The sequence below is a fragment of the Thamnophis sirtalis genome, unplaced genomic scaffold, assembly GCF_051295495.1.
Source record: "Thamnophis sirtalis isolate CommonGarterSnake01/CBP01778 unplaced genomic scaffold, rThaSir2_p1.2 scaffold_7, whole genome shotgun sequence".
Lineage (NCBI taxonomy): Eukaryota > Metazoa > Chordata > Lepidosauria > Squamata > Natricidae > Thamnophis > Thamnophis sirtalis.
Window position 1 is genome coordinate 60,478,458 of NW_028261387.1, and position 13,065 is coordinate 60,491,522.

A 13,065-nucleotide genomic window follows, 5' to 3' on the forward strand; every position below is an offset into this window, starting at 1 on the left:
AATAATAGACACAGCGAGTTGTCAGGTGTTTCTGTTGTAGGACCACCTGCTCAACCTCAGGAGCTGGGTACAACAAGTCCGAAGCTCCAAAACAGTCATAGTAACATTATCTCAACTCTTGGGGATAATGATATCATGCCTAAAGGTGGTTTCCTGGGCATGCCTCCATGCAAGGGAACTCCAATGGTTCCTCCTACCTCTACAGCAAAGGCGTATTTATTTTCTAACAAATAATCCAGAGGTTTGGCCTCCCAGAGGTCATTCTCTTTGCCAGTCTGGTCAATGCCACCTCCCGAAGTTCTACTCATGCTACCACTTCCCTCAGGTGGAGGGAACTGACATTCTGCGATGCAGCTGGCCTCCGGGCCTCCTTTACGCCTTCCTGCATCTTCCCCTCATTCTTCAAGTCATCAGGAAACTTCTGACAGGGGAAGGACATCCTCCTGGTGGCACCTCATTGGCCCAGGAGATCCTAGTATGCGGACCTTGTCAGTCTCTCCGTACACAAGCCTTGGAGAATACCTCAGGACCAGATCTCCTTCAGCCAGGGGGCCATCGTCCACCCAAACCTCCAGTGGCTCCAGTTAGCTGTCTGGCACTTGTGGGGGATCTCCTGAGGAGACACAACTTCTCTGGCAAGGTTATCTGAACCATCCAAGCATCCAGGCACCCCTTCACCATCTGGATTTATGACGCAACCTGGGTCACCTTCTCTACCTGGTGTCGGTCAAACTCGTAGCTGCTTCAGCATCCATTCCACACCTCCTGGACTTCCTACAGGAGGGGTTGGACAAAGGGTTGTCTCCCAACATCCTCCAGTGTCATGTTGTGGCCCTATCTACTATCCTGGCTAGGGAATCCGCTCAGTCACTTGGGCAGCATCCTTAGGTCCAGAGTTTCCTGAAGCGCGCCTCTATCCTATACCCACTGGCAGTCCATAAATACCCTATCTGGGATCTAACCTACATTTTGCAAGGCCTGACGGCAGCTCCTTTCAAACCAATCCAAACTGCCAGCCTCCGTCATCTGACGTTAAAGACTGCCTTTCTCATCGCTGTCAAATTGGCCAGGAAAGTGCTGGCAGCACTTTCGGTCAGGGAGGACCTGTGTATAATTTAAACCGACCGAGTCATTCTACATCTGGACCCCACATTTCTCCCAAAAATCAATTCCTATTTTCATAGGGCACAGGAGTTGATCCTCCCTAACTTTTGCACTCACCCTCAACACACTAGAGAACGGTCCTGGATGTCCATCGTGCTGTCTGCAGATATGTCAAGAGGACAAAAGGGTTTCAATGATCCTAAGCGTTCTTTGTGTCATTTCAGCCGAAGTCCATGGTGTGGAAAGTGTCATCCTCTAGTGTGTATCCTCTCAGTTGTCGGTTGCTGGTTGCGAGCGTGCGTCAAGATGGCCTACGAGCATCGGGGCAGGGCTGTTCCAGCTCATGTGACTGCACACTCCACTAGGAGTGCCGCAACCACACCAGTTTGGGCGACACAAGCGTCCATTGATGACTTATGCAGGGCGGCAACATGGTTGTCCCCGACACCGTTCATCAAGAACTACAAAATTGACTCCTTTGCTGCAGATGAAGCCTTGTTTGGGAGTTGAGTGTTACAAAGGGTTGCCACAGCCCCGCATATCCTGTACAGATCTTCTTCCCTTCCTGGGACTGCATAGCTTGGGTATGTCCCATGCTTGGACTCTCCAAGCAACGCACAGGAGAATGACTGTTGGCTTACCTGAACGGTCATTCTCTGGATGCTGCAGGAGGGTCCAACCCCGTCCAGGGTTCTTCAATAGAGTCCAGGATTCGACAGGTTGTTTGGAATCAGTTTTCATACGTTCCCTACTGGTTCACGCCTTCATTTTTAAACTGGACCTCAATGAGGAACAGGAGTCGTGTCTAAAGAAAATCCCAACTCAGTCCTTGGGCATATAGACTGAATTTAACCCAGGGACATGCATTCAGGGGAGGCAGGGGTGGGGGTGACCTCACCAGTGTCATGATGAAAAGAAAAGAAAAATTAAAAGGAAAAAGGCTAAGGTAGTTGCTGCCAGAGTCACAGTGGATGACTCTGCTTAGTGCTAACTGCAGGGGGAGGCGAGATAACTACGTGCCTCCTTTGCATAAGGAATTTTTCGCCTTTTAACCCTTGCTTAACTCTGAGCAAGGGTTAAAAGGCGAAAAATTCCTTATGCAAAGGAGGCACGTAATAGCAATAGCAGTAGACTTATATACCGCTTCATAGGGCTTTCAGCCCTCTCTAAGCGGTTTACAGAGAGTCAGCATATTGCCCCCAACAATCTGGGTCCTCATTTTACCCACCTCGGAAGGATGGAAGGCTGAGTCAACCCTGAGCCGGTGAGATTTGAACCGCTGAACTGCTGATCTAGCAGTAGCCTGCAGTGCTGCATTTAACCACTGCGCCACCTTGCAGTCCCATGAAGGGAAGAAGATCTGTAGTTATCTCACCTCCTTCTCTGGCAGCAGCAGATCTTGCCTTTTTATTTTTCCATTTTTTCCATTTTCATCATGGCGGGAGGACAAGAGGAGGGTTGAAATCCTCTGTGACACAGCTGGAAAAGGTATGTGGGTCGGAAGGGGGGTGATTCAAAATTATTGTAATTTAATTTGTAATTTTTTTATTGTGAGTAATTTTTGTGTATTTGTGTGTGTGTGTGTGCGTGTGTTTCTTTCTTCACTTCACCCAAACAAACTCACTCTAAATTTGAGAGAGAGTTTGTTTGAGAAGAGAGCGGCAGCCCTCCCCCCCCCACCGGGAGCCCCGTCCTGCTCCCCTCTCCCATTCCTCCTCCTCCTGTCCCCTTTCTTTGCTGGCTGCCGCCTCACCCCCACCCGCCTCCTCTGTCCCCGCCACTGTGTCCCACAGGCATCTCACATTTATGTCTGCCATAAACGCGAGATGCCTGGCCTGTCGGACACAGCGGCAGGGTCAGAGGAGGTGGGGGGGCGTGGTGGCGTGGCAGCGTCAGGGATGTTCTCGCTGTTGTGTCCGACAGGCGTTTCACATCTATGTCCGCCATAAATGCGAGACACCTGGCCTGTTGGACATAGTGGCAGGGTCGGGGGAGGCAGGGGGGTGAGGCGGCGGAGCGCAGCAGCGGCAGGGACGCTTCCTGGGCAGGGAGGCTTCCAGGACTGTCCCAAAGGCAGCGAAGGCACTCTTCAGCTCCTCTTCCGTGCACTTGAAGCTGAGATTGCGGACGATCAGCCGGGCCTTCTTGGGGGGGGGGGTGACCTTGGGGGGCTCCGGCGCTTCCCGGGGGGCTTCTTCGCTGCCGCCGCTCTCTTCTCCTACCGCCCTCTGCTTCTTCTTGGGCCGCGCCAGCGGCAGGCTGACCCGGTGGCCGCCGAAGATGCGGATCTCACTCAGGGCCTGCTGCGCATCCTCCGGCAGGGAGAAGCTGATGAAGCCCAGCCCGGTGCACGTCTCTCCGTCGGGCGCCGTCACGGCCACTGCCCGCCGCACTGGCCCTGCCTGCCCGAACTCCCGCTCCAGGTCGGTGCAAGTCTCTCTGCCGCGCGCCGTCACAACCACCGCTCGCCCCCTGCCACCTCTCTCCCCGCCGCTGTGTTTGACAGATGTCTCGCATTTATGGCAGACATAAACGCAAGACGCCTGTCGGACACAGCGGCAGGGACGTTGCTTCTCGCTGCTGCCGCTCTCTGCCACCTCGCCCACCTGCCTCCTCCATTCCTGCCGCTGCCGCACTCTTGCCTCACCAACCGTAATCCTCACTGCACATCACTGATTTAACCCATGCTTGGATCTCCAGCAATGCCCAGAGAATAACCGTTCAGTTAAGCGGTCATTCTTCTTACACTTTCAACTATTCCACTTGTAGGGAAACTGATATTTCAGGCCATATAATGATTATGTTACTGCAATGCAATGACAACACGTTTGATCTAGATTTAATCTATATTCCATAATACCAAGCAAAAGATTTATACAAACATAATTAAATAATAGGATCTGAAGAAAACAAGGGTGCAGCATGAGTATCTCCTTGTGATTGCTAATTGCTTCTTAAAGGAGCTACACCTTTTCATGGGCTCACATGATGTTGGGCAGACTTGAAAATACATATTTGAGTTTAGGAATTCTAGCGATAACTGCATAAATGTTGATATGTAATTAAATATGTGAATAAAGTCTTCATTAATAATTGTTACTAGAATAAAAGCTTGAAAAAGAAACTTGGATCAGAAAGCAAGCAACTGAGTATTACTGAAGGAAAGGTAGGCATGTTTATTTTTTGCATCATTAACAAAATTGTTGTAAAAATAATACAAATTTGAGGAATTAGATCTGAAAGGTATGATACATAGTGGCATTTAACAAAAGCATTTATGAATTACTTTTTTTACTACTATGGCCTTCTGAGGGATACACAGTTTGAACAATATAGTAATAGACTAAAGCGGTGGGTTTCCATTTTTTTTACTACTGGTTCTTTCGTGCGTGTGTGTGCGTGTGATGCTGTTGCTCATGTGCAGAAGCATCCAGGCAGGTGGGCGGAGCCTTCCGACGCTGCCATTACCAGTTCACCCGATCCAGGCCAAACCAGGAGCAACCCACCTTGGACTAAAGGAATAAAAGCTGAAATAAGACATCTGAAAATAATTATTTGACTTCAATTCTCCAACTGAATATAATTCTGCTGACATTAGTTTTGGTATAATAAGGAGTGTCAAATATTACCTGTTTGGGCATATATTTTTCAAACTTGATTTAGAAGAATTTGAATGTCACTTGATGATAATGCTTCTTTGCTATTATTTAAAACAGCTCCTGGTTTTTTTTAGGTTTCCATGATTCTAAAAAGGTGTTGTTACTTGAAAGTTACATTAATATTACAGAATTAATTTCTTAAAACAAGAAACCTGAAAAAGTGGAAATGCTTAACTGAAAAGCAGAAGCTAGTTGAACTTTAGTGAGGTCTGAAGTAATTCTCAATATTTTTTGAAGTAGGCACATTTGACAATTTCATTAAATTCACTTTTGTTTCCACTGATTTCATGTCCATTTCAATTCCTCAACTATTTTGAGATCCCATTTGGAAATAGTTAAGATTACCATATTTGGGTTGCAAAAATCTAGAAAACTTAAACAATTAGAAATTTGTTCATTGCAAGGAAAATGCAGAAGCAGAATTCATATTATAGAAATGTATGAAAAGTTGATAGGAAGTAAATTATGTTGTTTGGCCATATCCCTTGGTTATTATGAATAGGAATAAACTTGTTTTCATTTTTATTGTTCAAAGGTGAATATTTTGCAATTAGAGTTGGAAAACACAAATAAGTTACACAAAGAAACAAGTAACAACTATAAAAATGAAATTGAGATGTCTAAGACAAATGAAAAAAGACTTCTCAAGGAGGTGAGAATTGATGTTTTTGGTATTTTATAGAACTGCATAATTTACATTAGCATAATCGTATGCAGTATTTCATTGTATGGTCCATGTTTATGAGTTATTTACAGGTTGACTATTTGATAATTTTGATTTGTCTTCAGAATGTTCTCAGTAAACAAGATGTAAAAGATTGATATGGGTTGAACGAAGAAGTATTATATCTCATCCTTAGAATAACTTTGGAAGCAAAATCCTAAAGGTTTGGGAAAAGGAAGGAGCTGAAACGCATGCAAAATGATATATAGAGGATGTAATGACACTCATCCCAGAGAAAGAAACAATGAATGCCACTTTATGCCAACAACAGCAAAAAACCTTAGCTTAGATCTTTGTCTCTCTTTCATCCCTATAGACTCATGGCCATAACTAGGAGATTGTAGTTTTAAACTTTAATTGAAACACTGGATAGCCTCAAAGTTGTAATAATGAGGGCAAGAATAAATGCATTCCTCTCACATCTACAGTTTAATAGAGGACAAAATAGATCTCTTTTAGGCTGCCCCTTGGAAACAAAGGTAGCTTTATGTGACAATTTCAATACAAATTTCAGCTTATATTGCTTATAAAATATAGTAAGGTCTAGTATAAGGCAAAATAAGATACTAAATACTATATTAATGAGTCCATACAAACAATGAAAAGGGAATAATATTACAGACTACAACTGCAAGATAACAAAATTAACCTTGCACATGCATCACATGCTTTTCTTTCCAATTTTATTCCCATTTTCAAGAAGACAATTTTTTAAAAAAATATTTATAGCCCATGTTTCCTTCAGAAGATAGAATACATTTCCTTCTAATTTTCTCTACATCACCTACCTAGTGAGATAGATTGGGTTGCAAGTAAGTGAGTGGCTAAAAATCAGCAAGTGAGCTTCTGTGGCTAAAAGTAGATTTAAATCTGAATCTATATATGTCTAGTTCAATACCTTAGCAACTACATCAACCTGGTTGTAGATGCAAGTATTTTAAAATCAGTTTGCCTATCTTCCTTTTAAGGTATTCAGTGGAATTAGGATTTTCTAATTTCTGTGTTGCATTGTTGAGTGGCTCTTTCTTCCCAAAGGATGATGCCTGGTTTTGAGTTCAACAGAATAAAAGGCATTTGGATAACCTCATTTCAACAATAATAAGAACAAAAACTCTTACTGAGAACAATAAATATTTCTATTATTTTGTCCTTCTGTTTACCAAATATACAGATTGAAAATCAGAAAAAAAAGTTAGTGCACTACCAGTGAAAAAGTTAATAAAATGGAACAGAGGCTATCATTATTATATCTGGAATGGAGGCCTTTCTTGCACTAAGTTACATTAAATAATTTTGCTTTGTACCTGGACTTTCCTCTTTATGGCTGGTTGTTGAGACAGTGGTCTACTTCAGTTGTAGTGTGCCCCAGAGGAAATGAATTACCTGGATTTTTAGGATTCAGGCACCAAAATGAGGCAGTATTGGTTGTTCTGATAGATGACATTTATTGGGCCTGGCTAAGAGGAATGCACTATTTATAGCTCATATTTAATCTGTTGATGGCATTTGATTCCCTTGGCCATGTATCCTACTGATACATCTCTGATCTCTGAAAATTGGGGGAGGCATATTTTAAGTGGTTCACCTTCTAGGTTCTAGATAATTGTTTGGAGAAGAGTGGTCTTCTCCTTGGACAGTCCCTTAGGACAGGCTTCACCAACCCCTAGTCCATGGACCAGCACCAGTCTGTGGCTTGCCAGAAACTGGGCCTCACAAACAAGCAAAGCCCCATCCACAGGATGCAGGCAGCATACAAAACCATATCCCCTCCAGTCCACAGAAAAATCTTTCTCCACGGAATCGGTCCCTGGTGCCCAAAACATTGAGGACCACTGCCTTATGGGCTTTCCCAAGTGTCTATTTTTTCAACTGTTGTTTACTGTCAAGATGAGGCTGCTGGAAATGACACTTAGTTTGGGATGACACATCACTAGTACATTGATGATACTCAGTAGTAAATCTGTAAATTGAACTAAAAAGCTATCAAGATATTGATTAGCTGTACCACAATGGCACTAAGTATCTGAGAGGGCAAAACAAGCTGAGGTTGAACTCAAATAACACAAAAATGCTGTTTGTTTGGAAGTAATCTAGTTCTTTGTTCCATTTTTAAGTCTGAATGGGGAGCCACTACTTGAAGAAACAGCTTTGTGATATGCCTTCCTAGACTTTTGGTGGCTGGGCAGGTGGAGGCTGTGATCAGGAGGACCTTTGCCCAGTGTTTCTTGGTGTATCCATTACAGCACTACTTGGAGCAGGAGTTTGTAATAGTAACTCATATCCTCATCACCTTTGCAGTGCACTTTGCATAGGAGAACATTTCAATGCAAGCTACAATTGCTACAGGATACAGCAGCTCTTGGGCTGAGAAGTAAACACTACACATCAGACTCATACTTCCAAGTGTCATTCAGTATTGGTTTTGATCTAGGATGGCTTGGTTCCTAGATTCTTGTAGAACCATTTTTTATGAGTAAAATGTATGTATGGGAATGGCATAATGGTTGGAATAATTGGTATTCTGGGCAGAGTTATCTTATAGGGTAAATAGGCAGAAAAAAATTAATAAATAATATTTTAGTGATGTTTCCCTCCTAAAGATATACAGTAGTCTGACCCTTGGAGAGCAGCTTGATGTCTGCCTTGCCTCTATATCAAATGTAATCAAGATAGATTCCAATTCCAAATTCCCGTTTGAAATTAATGTTGCCTTATATGATTAGTATTGTATGAGAATCCAGAAAATTATTATATTAAAAATATAGCTAATTCAATGTATGTTAGCTTAATTAAATTCATTTAATCATTTTCTCTCATTTAATCACTTTCAATCATATGTTTTGTCTTGTTACTAGATAGAAACAATGAATTCCTTAACTAATGAGGCAGTGGCAATGCAGAAAGAAATAGATATGCGATGTCAGCACAAGATTACTGAAATGGTAGCACTTATGGAAAAACATAAGGTAAGCATAACACACACACACACACACACACACACACAGACACGGGATAGATAATACAATGTTGGCCATTAGCACCACTACCTGTCGGCAACCAATCATCCTCTGTGTTTATGAGGGCAGGCAGTTCTCCGTCTGGTTGACCACCTCCTCCAATGCCTGAAGGGCCTGGGACAGCATCATCCTCAGCATCATCCTCAGCCCTGTCTTCACAAAACATGCCAAAGGAGATGTGCTATCCTTGTCGGATGGTCCCTGTTCCAACTCCTCCCCCTCTGAACTAGGCTCTGATGGGATCATGACACTCAATTACTTAATGATTATTTGAAGCTATAATGAGTCTCCCCAGAACTACTTATCACCCAGTTGTGAAGTTCTGGCAGTTCCTCCCTCCCATTTTGGGTGCTTGGCAAGCAGCCCACCTTCATATTTTTGTGACTGTGATTCATGACTTTTTTGCCAGAAACCCATGTTTACTTCTGATTTACTTAGGTACAATGGGCTTCTTTAACAACCATGGTGCTCACTGAAGTACTGTGGGACTAAAAAGGTTGTAAAACTGGGCATGAGCACATGGTGTCCCATTTAATGGGCAGAACAAATTACAATCGTAATTCAGAGCTCAGTTCTGGTCGTAGGTTGAAGTGAATGCATGTAGTACTACTTATATACTATCTCTACCTACACCTGGCTTTGCAACTGAGTCTGGAGAGTGAGTTTTGACTTTTCTCTCAGAAATTAAGCAAAACAAAGTCTTATAGGAGGCTTACTACAAATTTCAGGTCCCCTTCACTTTTCATTTCTGCTACATGCACTCACCTTTATCTTTCTGATAGAAATAGGGAGGAAAATGTTTTTACTTCCCTGTTCTGAGTCTGTAATTCTATTGGAAAAAGCCATTTATATCTGCTTCTCAAAAGAAGAAAATCTATGGAAGGACCAGTGAGTAGTTTCTATAAAGCAAAATGTTATTGCAGAAAATTGAGGAAAAGATGATATCTGAATAGTAAACATTAGCAGTGATGAATAATTATATTCCAAATGGATTAAGCATTTTGAAGTAATTTTTCTTACTTTAATCATTGTTCTGACTATATGAAGAAAACCTTAGGATGTTTTCTGAGCCATCATCTTGAAAAGGAACGTAGAATCCTTGAATTACGTTACAACACCTTTCCCCAATTTAAACGTGCCCTTCTATTTGGAACACTGAAGCATTGTTTTAGTATGGCACAATCTCTCCCACCTCATATTTCATCATTCTTAAACTGCTGTTCCTATGCACATATTCTTTGAAAATATCCCTATTAAACACATGGGTCTTTCTTCCATATATGTACTGAGATATGGAAGAAAGACCCATGTGTTTAATAGGGATATTTTCAAAGAATATGTACATAGGAACAGCAACTTAAGAATGATGAAATACGAGGTGGGAGAGATTTGTGCAGGACAGTTAAATCTCAAGTAATACAGCCAGTGGAACTGTCTGGCTTGTTCTTATTGCATTGGGAGAGGTGAAAATTGTTCAGATCTCGGTCTTTCTTTTTCTCTCTACACAGACATCATATAGACATACATGCATTCACACACCCACATGCAACCCACATTAGTGTAGTAGTTGTCTCATTTCCAATGTAAGTCAAAATTGCCCTTCTTTATTTTTGCTTATGTACAGGTACCTGATAGTTGGTCTTCCACATGTTTGATAGTCCCATGTCCCGGCATAAAAAATTAGATGGAATATGCAGTTTCAGTGAGGTAGCCTATTCCAGCCACAACAGTTTTAGCTATGAAGGCATACAGCTACTAACCAGGAATGTGCTGGTACATTTGCCGTAAGGTTACTATAACAGAACATTCACCTCTGAAGGCTCCTTTTCCTTGCAACCTAGAATGTCCATACAGAAAGTATTCACTGGCATAAGAACACTTTTGCCCAGCTTTAACAAGCAACAGGCTGGTGGTTTCCATTACATGTCTTCAATAAATGTTAAATGTGTCACTTTTAAACGGGTAGGTTCCAGCAGGCACTATTGCTGGTTCACTTGTGTGCACGTGGCTTGCAATTAAAATTGTTCTGTCTACAAGATTACGACACTTATGGCACCATCCGGGGAACCAGTTTGGGGGCGTGGCAGCCTGGGTCGCTGCCGGTTCCAGCAACCCAAGCCGTCAAACCACTACTGGTTTGGCTAAATCGGTCCGAACCGGTAGCAATCCACCACTGCTTTCAGACTACAGCAACTAAATTGTAAATGAGCTTAAAGAGAAAACAAAGAGAAAATGTGCTCCTTGTGGTCCATAGGTAAGAGTTACTAAAGTGTCTGTATAACTGAAGTCATTTAACCAAGCTGATTTATATTTGAAAACCCTATAACTTACAGAAAGGTCCTTTGTTTCCAATAGGTTTTGATCAGTGACCTTATGAAAAGAGCACTGTTCAGAATGAAGAGAGTATCAGAATGGCCTTGTCATTTCATTTTGCTATACAGAAGGGTCTTAAATGCAAGTGCAGCACATTAACAGACACTACTTTTCTTGAAAAGAGACATCTGTTTGAGACAGTTTGACTTCAGTTCAGTACTTCTTACTGAAAAACAAAAGTGATATAATCTCCATAGTAAAAGTTGCTAGTTAAGATAAATTGTGTTTACCCCATGATGTACTTAATTGAAATAAAATACAGCCATTTGCCATTCGCTTAATAATTATATTGAAATGCATATTATTTTTAGTTCAGTTCTTAGTGATATCTCACATTAGGGACACATCACCATGGAGAAATAAGAGTTGATGATGATTTGATGGCACATAATTGGTATGGAATGTAATCCTTGTTTTAACTACTAAATATCTGTTCTGTACAGCACCAATATGATAAAACAGTGGATGAGAAAGATACAGAATTAGAGTTTCATAAGTCAAAACTGCAAGAACTATCATCAAAAATAGAGTCTTTGGTAAGAATATCTTGTAAGTTATTTTTAGACTGATGTGCATTAGATGCGGGTACTTTAACTTTCTTTTTTTCTGAGGTATTTGCATGGCTATCCTGGATAGTATTTGGATGAAAGAACACTCAAAAATTTCAGAGTAAAACTGCAAGTTTAAAAACTTCCTGACAAATGACAACAACAAATCACTTATTGTTTTTGCTGTGAAAATTACATGGTGGTATCTATGTATTCACAAGAATTTGAGTTAAACTTTGTTTTTTAATAGTTTCTTTTTCTGCTGTATTTACTCTTACTGCTTTAAAAAAAAATGATGAGTATTTCACAGGATTTGTCTCAACTTTATTTCTCACATAATTGTTATTCTCAGGAAAATGAACTTTCTTGTAAGAAAAATGAAGTTTTTTCTCTTCAGGAGCAGCTTAAAAGAGAAATTAATGAGAAGGTATGTCTTCTGAACTTACAGTAAAGATACACTGTGTAAAGATACACAATAATAAATTCTTAATGTTCTTCCATATGACTAGACATTAAAATATAAATCCTAATTTATTATATTTGCATAAAAAATGTCATCCAGCAGTAATATGTATAAAATATCCATTTAAATAAACTTGTATCTGATTTTTAATTACAAGCTAATTAATAAACTCATTACATACTTGAAGGAAAAGATTAAGAAAAAGTAAACACCTTTTATCATTTTTTAATAAAAAAATAAACATGTTTGAGGCGTACTCTCTTAACTTGATTTTCTTGCAGATATTTCATTACTGAAACTAGGTAATATCATCAGTGCTGCATTGATTATATTATCGTGTTTCCCCAAAAATAAGACAAAGTCTTATTTTCTTTTGACCCCCAAAATATTGATTAGGTCTTATTATTGGGGGGGCTTATTGTTTTGGGGTTGCCGGGTGGCTGCTCTCTTGCGAGGAGGTGTCCGAAGAGCCAGGCACAGCCTCAGGGGCAAATGGCTGTGTTGCGCTGTCGCAGCAGCGCAATACACCAGCCATGAGATGGCCATGCTCACGAACAGCCATCCGGCAACCCCCTTTCCAGCCAGGCAGAGCACCACTCATCAACCCAGTGATATCCCAAAGGTCCTAAGCCGCGTGGTGCTCTGCCCTCGCCCCAGCTCCCGCGGCTTGGCGCCTTCGGGATACCTTTAGGTCAGTGCATGGTGCTCTGCCCGGCTGGAAAGGGAGGTAGCACGAGAACCTGTTCTGTCCCCAGCTGGTGTACCTCCCAACCTCACCATGCCCTAGCCCAGCTTTCCCTGCACGGTCAGGGTGCTGCGCCGCCGCGGCACTCCAAGCATAACCTATTCTCCGGCTTCCAAACTCTGGAGATCCACAGCCAAGTCTTTTGGCAACGGCCACTCTCGGAGTATGCTCTTTGGTTGTGGGCTGGCTGCCGGCAGAGCGTATTCTCAGAGTATACAACCATAGAGCGTATTCCCAGAGTGGCAATTTCCAGAAGCCTCTGCATCCTACCTCCGTGCTTTGGAAGCTGCAGAAAAAGCCATGTGGCGGCGGTGGGCGGTAGCGAAGATGCCCTGGCTCTGCAGGGAGAGTTAGGCAATGGCATCGTAAGGCTGGGAGGCGCGCGAGTGGGTAGCGGAAAAGCCGCTCATGCAACCCCCCCCTCTCCAGCCA

At 42.2% G+C, this 13,065-nt stretch overlaps 1 protein-coding gene across 1 annotated transcript in view; it reads left to right on the top strand.

Annotated features, from left to right (window-relative positions):
- LOC148044682 (synaptonemal complex protein 1-like) overlaps positions 1–13,065 on the top strand; it is a 31,066-nt gene that overhangs the window by 9,181 nt on the left and 8,820 nt on the right. Inside the window, exons 8-12 of the mRNA XM_087720183.1 lie at positions 4,208–4,270; positions 5,299–5,415; positions 8,343–8,453; positions 11,321–11,413; positions 11,778–11,852. Coding sequence (XP_087576309.1) covers positions 4,208–4,270; positions 5,299–5,415; positions 8,343–8,453; positions 11,321–11,413; positions 11,778–11,852 — 459 coding nt within the window. The remainder of the gene's footprint in view (positions 1–4,207; positions 4,271–5,298; positions 5,416–8,342; positions 8,454–11,320; positions 11,414–11,777; positions 11,853–13,065) is intronic.